This window comes from Hyaena hyaena, unplaced genomic scaffold, assembly GCF_003009895.1.
Source record: "Hyaena hyaena isolate Hyena2069 unplaced genomic scaffold, ASM300989v1 scaffold_492, whole genome shotgun sequence".
Taxonomy (NCBI): Eukaryota; Metazoa; Chordata; class Mammalia; order Carnivora; family Hyaenidae; genus Hyaena; species Hyaena hyaena.
Window position 1 is genome coordinate 1,338,774 of NW_024081124.1, and position 19,497 is coordinate 1,358,270.

The window sequence follows — 19,497 nt, forward strand, 5'->3', positions numbered from 1 at the left end:
GTCCAGTGGCAACTCTGGGAAGAGCGACTGTCTCCTGACGGCCAGACCGAGTCTTGCCCCTCTCAGGCGGACGCAGTGTCTGCATCCACACGTCAAGAGGGCCTGTGTGGACTTGCGGTGTGGGCTTGTCGGTTGTACGCGGTGGTGGGGAGGGCCCGTGTCTGCATGCGGAACGTGACCGTGTGCCATGTCCCCCAGGGAACTGCCTCCTGCAGCGGGCAGCCGAGGCCGGGAACGAGGCGGCGGCCCTCTTCCTGGCGACCAGCGGAGCCCACGTCAACCACAGAAACAAGTGGGTGAGTGTGACGCGGCAGCCGTGTGGCTTGTGGAGGGAGTGGCAGTGGCACATATATAGGAAAAATCGTTTCTTTTTTCAGTTTGCGTTTGAATCTGGGACGCTGGAGAGCACGTGGTGTTATTTTCACTTTGCCATTTTCATGTAGGGAGGCTGTGTTAGTCTCTGAGCTCACATCTATTTCGTGTCTACTTCGTGCTAAGAGCTTTGAAGAAATTAGCCCTCGAATTCTCAGTGGACCTGGACGTTTCCGGCATCCACAAGAGCCTCGTTTCAGGGTAGAGAACGCTGAGGTTTAGGAGTCTCCGGTATGGGGACTCGGGTCCAGGGTGGAAGGTTGCACATGGACCGAACCGCTCCAGGAAGGCAGTGGCCAGTCAGCCTGAGTGTGAGGCACGCCGAGGTGTGGGGAGATGGCGGCCCCTTCCCTTCCGCCGTTAAACCCGCTCACTCTCTGCCCTGAACGCGCACACAGCCTGCTGTCCAGCCGGGACGGCGCGTCCGAGCGCACCGGCGCCGTTCTTGGCTCTGCTCCTCCCATCGTGTGTCTGTCTGTGTCTCCGTCTCTTCTGCATCATCACGTGCTTACCGTTCACTCCTGATGGGGCACGAACGTGCCCTGTTACCCAGCTTGACAAACCCTTTGTGGAGCTCACAGGGTCTGCCAGCTATTCTTCTCTGATACCCTTCATTGCAAAACTGGGAGAACCCTAAGATGCGCCCAGAGAGGCCCGACTTGAAAGCAAGTGACCATGACATTGGGGAAGGGTCTGGAATGCTGGTTGAGTTCTTTGCACTTCCTCCTGTGGGAAGAGAAGATGCATGTGAAGGGTTTTAGACTCACGGTGTGGGCATTCGAGCTGAGCGAACTTCCTGGGAAGCTGGCGTGCCAGGTGCACCGCTGAGGTCGAGGCGGGGGGGCGGTGAGAGTCATCCTGACCAGCAGCGACTTGTCCTGACCTCAGACACGGAGCCTGGAGGCACAGGGACCGCTTTCGGAGGAGGTGCAGAATTGCACGCCTGTCGGCAGCAGGGGACACCGTGGGACCCACGGGGGGAAGGAGGGTTTTGCCAGGAGGAGCGGCTGCCTCGGGGACAGTGAATTCCACGTTGTGACTGTTGAACAGGGCTGCACAGAAGGCGGTGGGGAGATCGGGGTTGGGGTGCGAGTCTGAAGTCAGAGTTCTGTGCTTGTACACACTGCTGGGGTTCCTGGGTGTGCGTGAGCGCTCCCTGCGTGAGCGTGTCAGGGAGGAGGCCCGAGCGGAAGATGGCCCCACGGAGGAGGACACCGTTGTGAGATTCTCCACATGTGGGGAGGGGCGCGGGGGGCAGAGTCCTGTCCTGCACGGACACAGGACACCTGGCGGTCTCTCCACAGCGACATAGCAGTGGCCGGTCCACAGACAGTGGCTGAGCCTGGAAACCCAAGTGGTGGCAACAAAAAAAGTTAGAAATATGGAGATTTCAGGGCCGCCTGATGGCTCAGTCAGGTGAGCGTCTGACTCTTGATTTCAGCTCAGGTCACAATCTCAGGTTGTGGGATCGAGCCCCACATCTGGCTCTGCGCTGAGAGTATAGCCTGCTGGGGATTCTCCTCTCCCTCCCTCTGCCCTCCCCAACTCGTACGCTCGCTCACTCTCTCAGGACAGAAAAGAAACTCGGAGGTTCCAGAAGCCCAGTGAGAGTTAGCTCTGGCCCCTCCAGGAAGGGAGAGGGCATTTTTCAGGGAAAAAGAGTAGGAACTTGGTCTGTTTCACAGCGAGCCTCGTAGAGTTCTCGGACTCTTTAAATGGGTGAGGTGTGTGGAGAGAGCGATGTGTTCAGTTTGTTTCCGGTTGTTTGGGTGAAAAGACGTTGTGTGTGCGCGTCTCTGATTGTTCTGTCCCTGCAGAGACACTGAGGGTTCTTTAAGGGGGACAGTCGGGCCGTGGGGGCAGGGCACAGACTTGTCACGTATGTTCTTGTCACTTTGAATATTGAACCAAGTATGTGTAGGGCCAACCTGAAGTGTTTTTAATTTAAGCAGTGGGAGAAGGAAGCCTTGATGAGGGTTCGAGGTGGGGCTGGTGTGAGCCGGTCACAGAAGCTGGTGGGGACGGGCCAGTGGGCGAGGTGGCCAGATCACCCTGTGGTGGGGCCCTATCACCACAGGGCCACGGTCCCGGCTCTTCCAGCCTGCACGGGGCTTATTTCAGTGCTTGGGGGTTGTCTGTTGCTGTTGTTTAATTAATTGTTTCTATAATTAGCAAGATAGTCATAAACGCAGAGCGAACGGGGGTTAAGAAGGTCATAGGACATTTAGCAGAGGAGGCGCGGGCGTGTCTGGAGGGCACGGGGGTGGACATTAAGAAACAAAGGGTGATGGCGCAGGGATGGGAGGGACAGACCAGGAGTGTGACGAGTCATGGTCAGCTGGTGACAGGATGGGCCCAGGGCCGTATCTGCCCTGGGGACCGGGGTCTCCGGGCACAGGCTGCCGTTAGCCCTCTGTCACGGGGATTCCTGGCCCGAGTCGCTCTGAGTGGCCCGTCTGCTTCCGCCCAGGGAGAAACCCCGCTGCACACGGCCTGTCGGCACGGGCTGGCCAGCCTCACCGCGGAGCTCCTGCAGCAGGGCGCCAACCCCAACCTGCAGACGGAGGAGGCCGCGTCCCCGGCCGGCGCAGGGGACAGCATCTACCTGCAGACGCCACTGCACATGGCGATTGCCCACAATCACCCGGACGTGGTGTCTGTCATCCTGGAGCAGAAAGGTAGGGGGCTGGGAACGGCCTCTCCTTGACCTTTGAACAGTAGTGTGGAGTCGCTAGTTACGGAGCTGATGTTCCTTCCATTGGTGAGTCTTCTTACCCCCAGCCCTGTCAGGTCAGACGGGAGCGGCACGAAGTCTGGCTGGATGGCTGCGTGGCCCCGTGTATGTTGTCAGGATGGGGCCTGCCTCTCTCCCCCTTCTGTTGGGTGTTTTCCCAAAGCTCTGCCTTGGCGTGAGAGGTGTCTGAGGATGCCCATCTGCCTCAGTCTCCCTGGCAGGTGGGCCCGGGGAGCCCCAGCACGGGGGCCTCGCTTCCCTCGGGAGGCCATCCCTGGGTCCCCCTCTGGCCTGTGTCCTTGTCGAGGCCAGCATGTTTTAGCAGCGAGCTTGGGGACAGCAGTGGGACTTTAGGTAGAATGTGTCTTTTCTTAGCCCTCCCAGCAGTGATAAGATGGGAGGAGTTATGCACCTGGAAAACGTCCTGGGCATTGTTTTGAGCCTCTCGTCAGCAATCAGGTAACCTGTGTGTTTTCACGGCAGCATTCTCCTTTTGGGAAAATGCGATATTTTAAGCTTTAAAAGCCCTTATTTTCCCTGTAAGCTTTGCTCCAAAATACCGGGTTTCTGACTTCCAGTCCCCACCAGATTTATGAATTCTGCTTGTGTAGAGGGGCTTGTTATAGCTAGTCAGTCAGTTGGAGAGTGAGCTCTTATTGTCTTAAATACTTTAAATGTGATCCAAGGGATGGTGAAATCCAATGTTCTTTTCCTTTAAAAATTTTAGCGAATGCTCTTCATGCCACCAACAACTTGCAGATCATTCCAGACTTCAGCCTCAAGGATTCCCGAGACCAGACTGTACTGGGCCTGGCGTTATGGACCGGTAGGGAGGAGCCAGAGCTGCTGAGCTCTGGGCAGGGGGAGGGGAGGGAGGCGTGAGGGTTGAGCCTGTAATACCCAGCGGAAAAGTGGCCTTGAGAGGTCGAGAGGCTGTGTTAGTTGCAGTGACACATTGAGGGAGTGGGAACCGCCAAGTGGGTGCTAGTCGGGGCCGGTCTGTTTCCCAGGCATGCACACGATTGCAGCGCAGCTGCTGGGCTCCGGTGCTTGCATCAACGACGCCATGTCAGACGGGCAGACCCTGCTGCACATGGCCATGCGGCGGCAGGACAGCAGGAGCGCCCTCTTCCTCCTCGAGCACCAGGCGGACATCAGCGTCCGGTAGGCCAGGACCGCCGCGGCGGCGCAGCACTGGGGCCCGGCTCGCTGAGCGCCGCGTATGCCTGTGGGCTGGGGCACGTGCACAGTATCGCACAAAGCTCATTAAAAGAACATTCCAGAAGGGGCACCTGGGGGGCTCCGTCGGTTAAGCGTCCGACTTCGGCTCAGGGCATGATCTCACGGTTGGTGGGTTCGAGCCCCGCGTCGGGCTCTGTGCTGACGGCTCGGGGCCTGGAGCTGCTTCGGATTCTGTGTCTCCCTCTCTCCCTGCCCCTCCCGTGCTCATGCTGTCTCTCTCTCTCTCTCAGAAATAAATAAAACATTTAAAAAAATTAAAAACAAAACAAAACAAAAAACAGTCCAGAAGCAGTTGTTCAGAGAGAGTTTCGTGCATGACAAAGAACATTCCAACAAATGAGCTGTTAAAACGGCTTGTGGGAAAAATACAGAGTTAAGTTGGTATTGTTTTGCATTTTCAAAGGAACTTATCTTTATCTCCAGTGTCAGGTGGCCCTGAATGACTGAATGTTAAAGAAGGGTTTTGTCAAGTTGGCAGCTGGGGTGGCGTTTTGTTGAGATGTTCCTGGAGGCAGGTGTACGCTCGAGAGGTTTTGGCACGCCTGGGCGGGGGGCAGGTGTCTTCCCGGTGCAGAAGGAGGGCACGGCTGTGTCCCCAAGAGGCGGAAGGCGCAGATGCTGCTGACATGCTCAAGTGTGAAAGGGCATGAATGTGAGCAAGGGGCTTGGAGCGGCCAGTGGGTTCTGGCTCTGGAACGCCCACAAGGGTGGGGGTGCTAGTTTGAGTCCAGCTGCAGACGTGGGTTTGGGTGCGCTTGTCCCGGCAGGACTCAGGAAGGGGAGACGGCCCTGCAGCTGGCCATCCGGAACCAGCTCCCGCTCGTCGTGGACGCCATATGCACGCGAGGGGCGGACATGTCTGTGCCGGACGAGAAGGGGGACCCCCCGCTGTGGCTTGCGCTGGCGAATCACCTGGAGGACATCGCGTCCACTCTGGTGAGACCAACTCAGCTTTAGCCTCTGTTTGCACGTGGGGAGGTCTTGTGTCAGAGACTCGTTTGGTGCCTGTGGGGTGGTGGCAAGAGCGAGAGCCCTGCCGAGCAGCCAGCTGGGTCGGGGTGAGCAGTGAACGTCCCGTTAAAGATACTTGGAGTTCAGCGTCATCTTGGCCAGCACGGTTTTTTAGGCTGTTTATGGAAATGCCTTCCAGTAGCTGGAGAATTGGCGTCTCTGGGAGTCGTCTCCTGGAGAAGGTGCTTGGTGTGGCTGCCCTTGCTGTTACCCCGGCGATGAGGCCCCAGACCTCTGGTTTGCCTGCCTTGCTCAGAGGACAGGCCCCAGGAAGGCCGCCCTTAGCTTTTCTGAGAGGACGTTAAGGCATCGTGCAGCTGGGGGTCTGGGCCAGCTGTTCATTGCAGGTGTGTTGCCGAGGGCAGGATGGAAGGTGCTTTCTGCCCCTCGTAGGACGTGGCTCTTGAGGGCCCCGGTAACCTGTCTCGTATTTCCCAAACCCATCCCATAGGACCTGCTGTGAGAACTTGGGCAGAGCACGTTTTAGTGAGTGAGTGTAGAACTAACGAATGATACAGAGTAGAATAGCCAACCCTCCACTGTATCGTGCCTGAAAAAATGCATTTGAGGCTCTACGTGGAATAAAATCTTTGACTCTACTGGGCCGTCTTTTGAGTGCTGTATTTTCTGCAGGTCAGACACGGTTGCGACGCCACGTGCTGGGGCCCCGGGCCCGGCGGGTGCCTTCAGACGCTCCTGCACAGGGCCATCGACGAGAACAACGAGTCTACGGCCTGCTTTCTCATCCGCAGGTCTGAGCGGCCCACACGTCCCTTTGCGCCGCCTTATTCAGCTTGCCGCAGGCGGCCCCTCTCACTCACCCGGCCGCAGCCAGCTGTGCCTGGCAGGCCTTGGCTGGTCGGACGTTCCCGGCTAAGGCTGTCGGGGGGTCACCGCTCCGTCAAGCCAGCCAGTTAAGGGAACTTGACCCCCTTGTGAGGAGAGGAGCTCATGTGCCCACGTAGCAGCATCGAGACGTTGAGCCAGCTTCCCGCTGGGAGGGTGGGGGGAGCACAGGGGCTCCTGGGGTCCAGTCGGACCAGTTGGCCCAGTGCAGGCAGAAGGCGGGGGCGGAGGCGACCGGATGGCCCCTGCAGGGCGCCACCAAGTGCACGATCCTGGGAGGCCCGTGGCTCACTCAGTGGCGCTTTGCGTGGAAGGGACCTGTAGAGCAGTGCTTCTCAAAGTTTATTGATTTTTTACTTTTTCACTTATTAGAGAGCAAGTACGAGTGGGGGAGAGGAATAGCAGGAGAGAGAGAAAATCTTAAGTGGGGCTTGATCCCACGACTCTGGGGTCATGACCTGAGCTGAAATCAAGAGTCAGACGCTCAACTGACTGAGCTACCCAGGTGCCCCATTTCTCAAATTTTAATTGCATACGGATATCCCGGGGAACTTTTAAGAGTTCTGATGCCCGGGCTTCCCCCAAGACCAGAAGAATCGATGGGGGCGGAGCCCAGCCTTCAGGCCTGGCGGCAGCTGCGTCCCCACTACGTTTTGGGAGGCCACTGCTGTGCATTTGTCAGTGTGCCTTCGGCTGGTTGGGGAGCCTGGCTCTTGAATCCTGCCTTCCATCCCCCCTTGCTTTCAGCGGCTGTGACGTGAACAGTCCCAGACAGCCCGGTGCTAACGGAGAAGGGGAGGAGGAGGCCAGAGACGGACAAACCCCCTTGCACTTGGCAGCCTCCTGGGGGCTGGAAGAGACGGTGCAGTGTCTTCTGGAATTTGGTGCCAATGTAAACACACAGGTACAGAGCGTTTCTTTTTCAAGGAGGTAGATGCTGAACCAGAAGTAGGGATATCTAAGGCGAGGGGCCTCGCAGACTCAGTCCTGGGCCTTGGCGTGGCCTTGGGTAGGGCTGAGGGACAGACAGATGGAGTGACTTCCTCTGTGTCTTTGTTCTTTCTACAGCACAAGAAGGATTTTCTCAGTCAGCTTTCCTTTGCCGTTTATCTCTGTCGGTTATGTGATTCTATGAGTCTAATCTCATGCTGAGCACTGTGTTTAGGAGAATGTTCCAGGAGCTCAGTTATGTTCATGGATGCTCTTCAGTGTCCTGGCCTGTGGGGGTTGACGTTTGCTGCCCCGCAGCCGGATGGGAAGTGTGACTTAGAGGCGGGCTGACTGCGCATCTTCTAAGCGAAGTGTGTCTGTGTCCCTGGGCACTGGAGCCGGGGGTCCTGACGGCGGCTGGCAGTCCTCTCTGGGCTTGGCCTCTTGAAAAGCTCATTTCCAACACACAGCGATAGTATTGGATCTTAGAACCAAATTCCATTTGAAAGTTATTCTCCTTCATATTTTTCCTGGGTCTCCCCTTTCATTTGGACCCTGAAATTGCGGCCTGTCCCCACAGGATGCAGAAGGAAGGGCGCCTGTGCACGTGGCCATCAGCAACCAGCACAGCGTCATCATTCAGCTGCTGGTCTCCCACCCTGACGTCCACCTGAATGTCCGCGACAGACAGGGGCTGACCCCGTTTGCCTGTGCCATGACCTACAAGAATAACCGGGCAGCCGAGGCCATCCTCAAGCGAGAGCCGGGGGCTGCCGAGCAGGTGAGGGACCCGCCCCCAGTACCCTGCACGGTGCCCGAGCTCAGCAGAACCCGTTACGTGAGCCTCAGCAGAAGCCCCAGCCGCACAAGGCTGTCGTATGTGAGGACCTTTGTTCTGAAATGACACTCCTGTCCTTGAAGTCTGGCCATTGAGAGGAACTGAATGGCACGTGGTGGTGCCACATGCCCCGGGGAGGCTAGAGGCGGCCTGTCCCGCACGAGGAGCTCTGTGGTGTGCGCACGTGATGTCGCTTATGCCTCTGCGTGGTCTCAGGGCCCTGGAAGTCAGGGTCGTGCTGAGATCTAAACGGAACTTGAGCCGTTGGTGTGACGCGGGGGCAGCCCTCTGGGGAAAGTGTCTGAGGACTTGGCATCGTTCAGCTGAGCAGACTCAGGCCTGACCTGCTCTGGGTTCTCCAGCCGCTGCCCAGCCTGGCTGGCGACCTTCTGCCCCGCAGGGAGGGCTGGGTGGGGAGCGCCCGGGCAGGACCGGGGTCTCGGGCCTGAGGAGCGCTGCCAAGTTCACGAGTAAGCCCCTGAAGACAGACGTGGGACAGACGACGTCCCGACGCAGTCAGAGGCCACTGCTCGGCCTCCCCAGGGCTGGCGTTTGCGTGTGATGTGCGTGTGTGGGGGCCGGCCTCACCCTTGCTCGGGGGGCATCGGTGCTTGCGTCCCCTCCCGTCCCGTGTGGCACGGGCCTGTAGGTCCGAGTCCTCGGGAGCCACACCGCTCACGTCAGCAGCACGTGCTCGGGCCGTACGTGTGTGAGGCGAGTGTGGTGCGCAGCCACCCCACACCGGGAGCCCTCGCTGACCGACAGCTCCCGTCTGGTGCGCGGAGCAGAGTCTGCGGCGTACGGCCGGCCTGTCCCCCCGAAGTGCGTGTCTCCTGCAGCTCCGTAAACAGGAGACTTTCTGAAACCGCTCAGGGGTCAGGCTGGTGTTGCAGTCGTGACTTTAGGGTGCTGGGTGCTCGTCCCGTCAGAGCACCCCTTCCACTTCCCATCCCGCACGTTGTCTCTGTCTTAACTGTCCAAGTCCATGCTTCTGGAGGCCCTGTGCCGTGGGCTCCCCAGCCACGGGCAGGTGGCCATGCACACGTAGTCGGGCACACCCGTCCGTGTGCAGAGAGGGTCTTGGGAGGGAGCCTCCTGGAAGCGAGGGGGTGGCCACGCCATCACGTCTCCCGTGGCCAGTGCAGCTTGCCAGTGCTCAGGAGTCGCCCGCTTGTTGCCTCAGGTGGATAACAAGGGCCGGAATTTTCTTCACGTGGCCGTCCAGAACTCTGATATCGAAAGCGTCCTGTTCCTGATCAGTGTCCAGGCCAATGTGAATTCCAGAGTTCAGGACGCCTCCAAGCTGACTCCTTTGCACCTCGCTGTCCAAGCAGGTTCAGAGATTATCGTCCGCAACCTGGTAAGTGCCCACGAAACGTTGCGCCTAACACGTGGACCGCACATGTGTGGTGCGTGGAAGCTCTCATCACCGGTGTTTTGCCAGGTTTTGTGAGAGGCCGGCATGAATTCGGGAAACTAAGCCAGTGCCCTCCGGAGAGCAGCTGTGTCAGGGGGTGGCGTGTCCCTAGAGCCCAGCAGGCAGCCTGTGCAGGCAGGTGCTCGAGTGAGGCCTTGAGGGAAGGCGGGACTTGGGTGGCCGTGGCCGCCAGGGCGTCAGGGGAGGGAGGCCCACCTCTGTCGTCTGCGCCCTGCGCTGGCCTTCAGGGCCTCCAGCCTGCTGTCTCTCCCTGGTTTTTTTCGCCGTTTTTTTTTTTAAATAGAGGTATAATTGACACAAAACATTATATTAGTTTTAGGTGCACATTATAGTGATGTGATATTTGTATGTGCTGCAAACATCACTGCAGTGTGTTTACTTACCACCCGTCACACACATAGTTAAAAAGTTTCTTTCTTACGATGAGGACTTTTAATACTCTTAGCAACTTTGAAATGTGCAGTGTGGTATTATTAACTGTGGTCCCCATGCTGTTATGTTACATGCCTGGGACTTACGTATTTTGTAACTGGAAGTCTGTACCTTTTGCCCCCCTTTACCCATTTCACACTTCTGCCCGCCCGGAGGCCGTCAGTCTGTTCTTTGTATCTGTGAGTTTGACTTTTTGGCTTGCTATTTAGTTTCCACATATAAGTGAGATCGTACAGTATTTTTGTTTCTCTGTCTGACTTATTTCACTTAGTGAAATGTCGTCTGGGTTCATCCGGGTTGTTACAAATGGCAAGATTTCATTCTTTTTTATGGCCGAATAATATTCCATTACATGTTGTATATACCACATCTTTATCTACGCACCTATCCATCAGTGGACACTTGGTTTGTTTCCATATCTTGGCTGCTGTAGGTGATGCGGCATTGACCACGGGGGTGCAGACAACTTTTCAGAGCAGTGTTTTTCCAGGGACACAGGACGTGCACGGGCCCTGGAGCCCTCCCCTGTGGCCTGGTGCACGTGGGCTGTGGGAGCACAGTCTGCAGGCTGCTGGCACAGGCTGGGGGCTGGGCAGGGAGGGGCGGGGGGCAGTCCGGGCCCCAGGTGTACAGTGCAAGGTGGGTCCCGATCCCCAGACTCTGGAGGTGGCTCCCTCTCCTTTCTGCGGAGGACTCGTGCAGAGGCTGAGATTGTCAAAGTTAAGGTGGTGGTTGGGTGGGTTGGTTGGTTGGCTTGTGTGATAGTAAAGGCGTTTTAAAGCTTTTTTCCCAGTATACGCAATAAGCTTTCTTCTCTATTAAAAAAAAATTGTCTTTTTTCTTTGGATAAACACATAGAAGTGGAATTACTGGATCACGTAGTCGCTCTGCCTCTAGTATTTGGAGGAGCCCCCACAATGTTCTCCAGAGCAGCTGCTCCAGTTTGCAGCCCCCGAGCAGTGCACCAGGGCCCCTGTCCACGCCCTCACCCATACTTGGGCTTTCTCGTGTTGTGGGTGTTAGTCATTTTGAGGTGACAGCTAACTGTGGTTTTGGTTTGCATTTTCCCAATGAGTGACAGGGAGCGTCTCTTAACGTGTCTGTTGGCTGCCTGTGTGTCCTCTCTGGAGAAATTCTATCCAGTCCTTCTGCCTGGTTTTTTTTGTTTTTTTTTTTAATATTTTTATTTATTTCTAGGAGAGAGAGAGTGAGCAGGGGAGGGTCAGAGAGAGAGGGCGTCACAGACTGAAACAGGCTCCAGGCTTCGAGCTGGCAGTCAGCACAGAGCCCGACGCGGGGCTCGAACCCACAAACCGTGAGATCATGACCTAAGCGAAAGTCGGACGCTTAACTGACTAAGCCACCCAGGCGCCCCAGCCTTCTGCCTGTTTTTAAATTGTATTTGGTGGTTTTTTTTTTTTTTTTTTTTTTGCTATTGAAACAGAGAGAGAGAGAGAGCGAGCAGGCACGTGGACGCGGGGGAGAGGGAGAGAATCTCGAGCAGGCTCCACACTCAGCACAGAGCCCAGTGCAGGGCTCAGTCCCACAACCCTGGGATCATGACCTGAGCCAAAACCAAGACCCAGGCCCCCAAGAGACTGAACCCCCCAAGGCGCCCCTGCTTTTTTTTTTTTTGCTATTGAGTTGTCATGCCTTGTGTGTGTATTTTGGAAATTAGCCCATTACCAGATACATGATTTGCACATATTTTCTTCCATTCAGTATGTTGTGCCTTTTCATTTGTTGGCACTTTTCTTTCTCGGGCAGAAGCTTTCTAGTTTGTGGCCCCACTTGTTAATTTTGCTTTTGGAGTCAAATCCCAAAAATCAACACCAAGACTGATGTCAAGGAGCTTACCGCCCCTTAGTTCTCAAAACCAGAGAGGCGTGGGAAAGTTTTTTGTTTTACGCAGGAGAAAATGTAAGCTCAGAAAGAACCCCCCCCTGCCAAGATGATGAGGGAGTCAGTAGTGTGGCTGGGATTTTAGCCAGTTCTGTTTGACCCCAAAGCCTGTCTTTTCCAGTAGAATATAATGCCCCCGGGCCGGAACGGTCTAAGCCAGGATGCAAGCCTGGAAAGTGCCTGTGATGTACTTTCACTAGCGAAGTTTGGTTGAAATCTGGGGAGAGTGTAGGAGGCGTGGTTCGAGAGGTGGTAGAGGGTGATGTTTCAGAGCAAGGACGGTGAGCAGCATTTATCCCTTCGGCAGCGGAGAAGCCCATGCGCATCCCGAGCTACGGGCTTCATGTCACCTGGCCAGCGCCTAAGTGCTGTGGGTCCGGTGCCTCCCATCGGCCCTTTGGGGCACTTGACCAGCGTCTGGTGCCTTGCCTTTTTAAATTTTATTTTTAGGGTTTTTTTTATTAAGTAAGCTCTCTGCCCATCGTGGGCTGGGGCTTGAGCTCCCAACCCCATGGCCAAGAGTCGCATGTGCTGCCGATTGAGCCAGCCAGGTGCCCCTCTGCCATTTTTGTCTTTGAGGCATACCTTTTCAGAAACATCTATGACTTGTTCAGTGTTAGAGCTGAAAGAGCATTGACCTTTGTGGTGGGGAGTGAGGGCATGGGCAGCGTCACCAGTGCAGGGGCCGAGGGGAGGCAGTGGCCATGAGGTGGGTTGTGGAATGATTGGATGGGGGTGGGGGGGTGTCTGGTGACACCAGGCACAGACTGGGTGTGGGGACCAGCCAAGGGGGTAGAAGTGGGCCTTGGAGTAGTGGGGAGTTGGGCCACGTGTCCATCTGTCTGAGAGCCGAGAGAGGTTGCAGGGTGATGGCCTCTTCACTGAGGCCGTGTGGCTGCCTCACTGAGGCCTGAGCTTGCAGAGGATAGGAGTCCCTAGAAACAGCTGATTTTGCAAATAAAGGCCATGCAGTTTAACACTGGGATCTGTTCATATTGAAACGGCACCTTTACCCACACTCCCCTCCCTGCCAGTTAACTAGCTTTGCGATTGGCTATGGACCCTCAGACACGCAGCACCCTCCGTGTGTCCTGGACCTGTGCGTGGTCTCAGTGGGCGCCCACGGGTCTGGGGAGGCTGGGACCTGGAAGTCCGGGTGGAACTGCAGCAGCTAACGGGCCCCGGCCTCCTGGGGGCCCTCAGGCCTCAGGAGAGGCACAGGCTAGATTCTCTCCACTAGCGGCTGAGTCGGGACTCCGTCAGGAAGAGGAAGGTTAATGAGGGGGCAAGACAGGGTCTGAAGGGCCTTTCTGCTTTTGATTCTGTAATTCTTTGGTTAATTTCTTTCTTCTAAAAAATAATATAAAAATAGTACACGCTTATGGTGGAAAAACCTTACGCGCATAGGGTATAAAGCTGGTAGTGTCTCCCCTTCATCCTCGACTTGAGCGAGTGTGGTGGGGATGCTTTTACACGCCTTCAGGGAGGGCGTGAGTGTGCACACGTCTCTCTTGGCAAATGGAACTACACTGCCGTACCGCCTCCTAACTTGCCTTTCTTTTGACTTCCACATTAAGCCATAAGTCGTTCTCATCTTAATGGCTCCCCTTTGTGTGGATTGGTTATAGTACAGTTTTCATAACCGAATCCTCTGGCAACCTGGTTTCATTGCTGTAAGCAGTGGACATCTGCACGTGGAGCAGCGAACTCACTGCGGTTCCGTGGAGGTTCATATCCTGACGTCTCAGAGGTAGAATTTCTGCGTCCTGAGGAGTGGCTCTCTAACGTGCTGGTGACTGCCGGCTTCTGCCCGCTGGGCCTTGCTGTCTTGCGCCCCCACGAGTGCGTGTGAGGCTCCGCCGCTCCCAGCTTTGCCAGCCGGGCAGTGGTGTGGATGCCTGGAGGCGGGCAGACTGGGCCCCCGTGAGCGGGGCCTTGGCTGGTTGTGGAGGGAGGCCGCTCATGTAATCAGCTTCCACAGCTTCTTGCAGGAGCCAAAGTGAATGAACTGACGAAGCACCGCCAGACGGCCCTCCACCTCGCTGCCCAGCACGACCTGCCCACCATCTGCTCCGTCCTCCTGGAGAACGCGGTGGACTTTGCTGCCCTGGACGAGAACGGAAATAACGGTAGTTGCCGGTCATTCCCCTGTGCCCCGTGCTGAGTCCCCTCAGCAGGCCCCCCGCCCTGGAGGCGAAGGTGCACTGCGCCTGTGGGCCCGCTCCCCCCCAGGAAGGCTGGCTCTCACGGCAGCAGAGCTGTGGCAGGGAGTGCTCCGGGCTGGGCCTCCGCCCGCCCCTGACCATCCCCGGGCGGCCCCACGTCTTCATGGTGACCCAGAAGCCTGCAGCGGTTTCCTGCACAACCATTACGTCTCACCCTCGGGTCACCGTGGAAGGAGAAAGCAAAGTGTTATGAGGTTGCATTAATGACGGAGCCCTGGGGGTGGTGAGGCCTGGACAGGACGGCCCTGTGAGCGGACAGTGGCTGCTCTGGCTGTGTCCTGTTTAGAGGGCGGTTCGTGAGCAGTCGAGATTTTCCACATGGGCTTCTGGGCTTGCACAGTAAGAGGGTTTGCTCTCCAGCTCTTCATCTGGCGGCCATGCACGGGCGTCTCAACAATATCCGGGTCCTCCTGACCGAGTGCACCGTGGACGCCGAAGCCTTCAATCTGCGGTGAGAGCCTGTGTTCCCGAGCAGAGGCCTGGGCTCCTCGTCACCTAGCGATGACCCTTAGAGCTGGCGGTCACTATGCCTGCAGTAGCCCGAGTGCCCACGGCACGATTGGGACCAGCTTGGTACCTTGGAAATGTTCATTTTGAAAAATACTTTGTAGAAAACCTTTTATGATCGATTACATGTCCTTAAATTTGTCCAGCATCACAGATCCAGAAAATTACCTCTTCTGTGCGTGATGAGCGTGGCAGGTCTGTACCTAACGTGTCCACTTTGCTTCGTCAGAGGCCAGTCACCCCTGCACATCCTGGGTCAGTACGGCAAAGAGAACGCAGCAACCATCTTTGAGCTCTTCCTGGAGTGCATGCCTGAGTACCCTCTGGATAAACCGGACGCAGAAGGAAACACGGGTGTGTAATACGGTGCCTGCAAGCCCTGTGTCACATGGTCCCTGCTTCCTGGGGAAACCAGAGCCCGGGCACCCAGCCGTCATGGAGGGGCACTCGCCTGGCGCATTTCGGGTGGGCTCTGAGCATCTGTCCCCGATGCCTGTCGTCGAGTCTGGCAGTGTCTGATTTGGGAGACACATGCATCGGAGGGTCTCCGGCGCTGCAGAGCCGTGCCCGGGCCCACACAGGCCTGCCCATCTGTTCCGACCGTCCCCATCTACCTGCTTACCCTGCAGATGCTTCCGAGGAGGCGGAGTGTGTTGCATATGTGTTGACAGGCTGTGAAAAAGTGGCAGGTGATAAACCCATGAGGCCCCTGGCCTGGTGCTGCTCTAGCTGCCCAGTCGCTGTGTTAGGTTGTGTGGCTTCAGTCATTCTGTACATGGACTTTCGCATTTGTATTCTTGTTGGATCCCCACAGCCACCTGTGGGTGAAGCGTCCCCATTTTTCAAGTAAGGAGCTGGAGGTGAGGCGCACACTGCTGCCATGTTCCGGGTCCACGCCCTCCTGCCACACAGAGCCTCCCTTGGCCTTTGGCAGAGACGTCGTCACCAAGGAGCGTCCTGAACCTTACTTTGCACAGGACCAAATATTTTGTCATTAGTTCTTGGCTTCAGTGTTTTGTTTTGTTTTTAACTTCTAATATTTACTTCATCTTGAGAGAGAGAGAGAGAGAGAGACAAAGCAGGAGTCGGGGAGGGGCAGAGAGAGGAGACACAGAATCGGAAGCAGCTCCAGGTTCCGAGCTGTCAGCACAGAGCCCGGCGCGGGGCTTGAACCCACAAACTGTGAGATCATGACCTAAGCCGAAGTCGGTTGTTTAACAGACTGCGCCCCCAGGTGCCCCCCATGAATTTTTTTTTTTCAAGCTGGTCGTGACAAGCCTGAGTTAGAGGGAGTCGGCCCCAGGAGTGAGCTGGGGGCCCAGCATACCCTCCAGCCACTGTCGGGGAGGTGGGAGGCCCACAGGCAGGCACTTCTGGTCTGAGTTACAGACACCTACCTCTGTCCAGTTCTGGCAGGTGACCCTGGGTCGTACCCTCTCTCTGCCCCTTGGTTCCTCTGAAATAATAACTCGTGTCCAACTGGACCGTGTAGAGAATTAGGAGAAAGAATTGAAGTGCGGGGTCCAGGAGAGGTAAGCAGAGGAGCTGCCGTGAGTGTAGCCGCCAGCCAGAGGGGGGGCCTGGCCAGAGCCGGGCACCCACGGGCCTCGCTGGGGCGGAAGCACCAGTGTGCACGTGTCACGGTCTCCAGGTGTAGTCACGTCGTGTGACCAGAGCTTTGTCCGGCCGAGCTTGGGCCGAAGGCAGGCAGCCGGGACAGCACGTTTGTCCTTCAGTGTCTGGTCCCCGCTCACTGCGCTCCCGAGCGTGTCCTGGGGCTGGGCCCGTCCCGCGTCCCCCTGGTGGTCCGTGGGGACTTCGCGGACACACACCCTGCCAGCCTTTAGGCAGCACCAGGCCGGGCTCGGGTGGGAAGGAGCCCTCCTCGTGCTTTTGTTGTCCAGTGCTGCTCTTGGCGTACATGAAGGGGAATGCCAACCTGTGCCGTGCCATCGTCCGCTCTGGGGCTCGCCTTGGGGTCAACAATAACCAAGGAGTGAACATTTTCAACTACCAAGTTGCCACCAAGCAGCTTTTGTTCAGACTGTTGGGTGAGTGGCTACTTCCTGCTCCTCCAGCGCAGACCCAGGCATGGTGTCGGTTGTTTACATGCCCTGGTGACCTCTGAACCCCAGAATGACCTGAGCCGCTTTCCAGAGTGGCTCCATGGCCCCCGTCAGCCCGTGTCCCCGATCCTGCCAGAGGTCCGTAAGGTCCCCAACGCTTCGGTTCGTGAGGGTGGTCACCCTGCGTGGCTCTGGCCACTCGTCTGCACACCCTTCGTCCTTCCGCGGAGCCAGGGTCCCCGCAGCCTTCCGAGTGGCCTTCCCTTCCAGCCCTGCCGGCTCCTCCTCTGTGCCCTCGTGGCGAGGACAGTGGCCCCTGGGTGGCTTTCTGTTCGCAAGTGCCCTCCCGCCCCCGCGGAGGCGGCCACAGAGAAGGGTTGTTAGCCCCGTGGTCTGGGCAGAGGAGCGAGCCACCCGCCCCGCGTCACAGAGCAGACAGTCTGCAGCGGAGCCACCGGAGCCCGCGTGGGTGGACGGGGCGGGGCCGACACCACCCACGCGCGGCTCCCCCCCTGCCAGCTCGGGCCCAGGCGGGCAGGGCTGGCGTTCAGTGAGTGACGCCAGCCGTTCGCGGCCCGGACACGCCAGGCTTCCACGACTCCCGCCGCGGCCTCGCGCGCAGTGCTGCCCCTCTCGTCCCGCGCCCACACTGCACAGCCGCCTCGGCGCCGCTGTGCTCCTTGCTCCCGCGACCCCTCCTCCTGCCCTGCCGGTGACCCTGACGGGCCGGCCCTCTCCGCCTGGGTTACAGACATGCTGTCTAAGGAGCCTCCGTGGTGCGACGGCTCCACCTGCTACGAGTGCGCCGCCAAGTTCGGAGTCACGACGCGCAAGCATCACTGGTGAGGCCCTCGTGGCGCCGGGGAGGCAGGGCTTCTGCCGTGTCGCTGCTCCTTCCTTTTCCCCCGACCAGCGGGAACCCCCCAGCGCCCCGTGCACCCCCTGGCCAGGCGGGGCGCTGAGGGGGGCCCCGGCTCCCTGCCCGCGTGGGCATCGCGTCCCCCCCAGCACCGCAGGGCTGGGCCCCTCCAGCCGCTCCTCGGCCCCCCCGCCCCGTCACGCCCTGTTTTGCCTCCACAGCCGTCACTGCGGACGCCTTCTCTGCCATAAATGCTCGACCAAGGAGATTCCTATTATCAAGTTTGATCTGAACAAGCCTGTGCGGGTTTGCAACATCTGCTTTGACGTGCTGACTCTGGGGGGCGTCTCTTAGTGAGCCCCCTGGTCACCTCCCGGCAGCCGCTCCGCTCGCCAGCCTGCCCCACCCAGAGCAGGGCTGGCCCTCCCGTCTTCCTGCGGCAACAGACTGAACGATTAAGGGCTCTGGTGCCATTGACCCCGTTTCAAGGATTCCATGCGGGCGTCGGTGTGTCAGACTGTGATCGAGGTCACTGGGCGCCCGGCAGCGGCCCGGGCCGTGTGCCTCGTGGCCCCTGCGACAGGAATCGGGCCCCCGCTCTGCCTGCAGCACCGGGACACTGGGGAAGCCGCGCCCCCTGCGGCAGCGCAGTGTCCGCGGGAAGCACGCCCGCAGCGGGACGCTGGCCGCACTCAAGGGTAAGTGGCTGTGGGCTTCCGTGCGCAGTTTTCACAGATTACAGGATCCTCTGGCTCCAACTCTTGTTTTGTTTTGTTTTGAAAAGCTAAGCTGTATTTTTAGGGAGCTAGCCCTTTAAGAAAAGGCAAAATTTTTCTAAACAGGGTTTAAAGATGAGAGCTGAAAAATCGTGGCCTTAACTGAAAGCTTTACCGGTTTCCGCACTACGGGGTGTCCTGAGGGCAGCGGCCCGTTCTCTGTCCGGCCGCGGTCACGGCCGCCGGGGCGTGGTGGCGGACTCGCGCTCTTCCCGCGTGCGCTGTTTCAGACAGCTGCGCCGCCCTCGTTCAGAAACGCCCCCCGCTTCCAGCAGCCCCGCTTCTGGTGGCCAGCTTGCACCGGGCCCTGGCACGCACTTCCTGCGGAGACTCCCTCCCCGGGGAGGGACACCGTCGCCCTGCCGGTGACGGGAGGGGCGGCTCGCGGCCTCCGGCGGCTGGCGGCTGCCGGGTCGGCCCCACGGATGCGCGCCTGCGGGGAAGATGCTGAGCCGTGAGCGGAGTGAGGCCCCGGAGCTGACCGGGCCTCAGTCGTGGCTCGCGTGCCTGCTAGCCCTGCAGCGCCGAACTACTTTTGAAGGTTTGGCTGGTTTTCTTAAAATAAAAAAGAAAATTTTTTTTTAAAGTACATTTAAGGAGAAACTTCTACCACTGCTTCAAGAAAACTAAGTCTGAGATGAACACGTGCATTTGCGAGTTCTTCTCAGAGATTAACAGTCTTAATCGTAATACTGATTTACTCTGACGTTCCGTAACCACTACTACATTGTTTTGCATTAATGAAGAATGGAGATATGTGTAAAGGGACTAAATATTTTTTTGCCACAGCCTGGTTTTTTTGGTTTGTTTTCTCGGATAGTGGTATGTCCTCTCTGTTGCTGTAGGTTTATATGTTCTCTCGTCTAAATACGTGTGTAACATGAGCTGATAAACCAGAGTGCTACTTTTTAATATTTCTGTGATTTATGAAATATATACGCTTTCTATGTTGACATGAGCTTGTGCACAATGTTTAAATGAAAAAATTAATTAGAAGCGTTTCCCCGTCCCCTGAAGTCTGTGAACATATTTCATACAGAATTTTTATAAAGAAGCAACTGGTCCTGGCAAACACCTGCCCACGTGAGGCCTGTGGTCAGTTTCCAGGTTCGGGTGCCTGAACTGGGCCCCGAGGAAGCGGGACGTAGGCAGGTGGCTTGACTCTTCGCTTGGAAAGTGAGATAATTATGCTTCAGATGTGAATCGAGGCGCTCGGCACGTTCATACTTGCCCTCTTCACGTTCACGGAGGAGAGCGGAGCGTGGGCGGCCGGGGCCGGGCCGGGGCCGGGCCGGCTGGCTTGCCCCTGCCTGACCGTT

General features: G+C 57.5%; 1 protein-coding gene across 1 annotated transcript in view; it reads left to right on the plus strand.

Moving 5' to 3' along the window:
* ANKFY1 (ankyrin repeat and FYVE domain containing 1) overlaps positions 1-19,129 on the plus strand; it is a 67,386-nt gene extending 48,257 nt beyond the window's left edge. Inside the window, exons 11-25 of the mRNA XM_039254504.1 lie at positions 199-296; positions 2,843-3,050; positions 3,834-3,932; positions 4,117-4,270; positions 5,116-5,284; positions 5,993-6,111; positions 6,953-7,109; positions 7,716-7,916; positions 9,157-9,333; positions 13,727-13,874; positions 14,331-14,421; positions 14,707-14,831; positions 16,382-16,528; positions 17,295-17,385; positions 17,624-19,129. Of these exons, the coding sequence (XP_039110435.1) occupies positions 199-296; positions 2,843-3,050; positions 3,834-3,932; positions 4,117-4,270; positions 5,116-5,284; positions 5,993-6,111; positions 6,953-7,109; positions 7,716-7,916; positions 9,157-9,333; positions 13,727-13,874; positions 14,331-14,421; positions 14,707-14,831; positions 16,382-16,528; positions 17,295-17,385; positions 17,624-17,756 (2,117 nt within the window). The 3' untranslated portion in view covers positions 17,757-19,129. The remainder of the gene's footprint in view (positions 1-198; positions 297-2,842; positions 3,051-3,833; positions 3,933-4,116; positions 4,271-5,115; positions 5,285-5,992; positions 6,112-6,952; positions 7,110-7,715; positions 7,917-9,156; positions 9,334-13,726; positions 13,875-14,330; positions 14,422-14,706; positions 14,832-16,381; positions 16,529-17,294; positions 17,386-17,623) is intronic.
* The last annotated feature ends 368 nt before the right edge of the window (positions 19,130-19,497 follow it).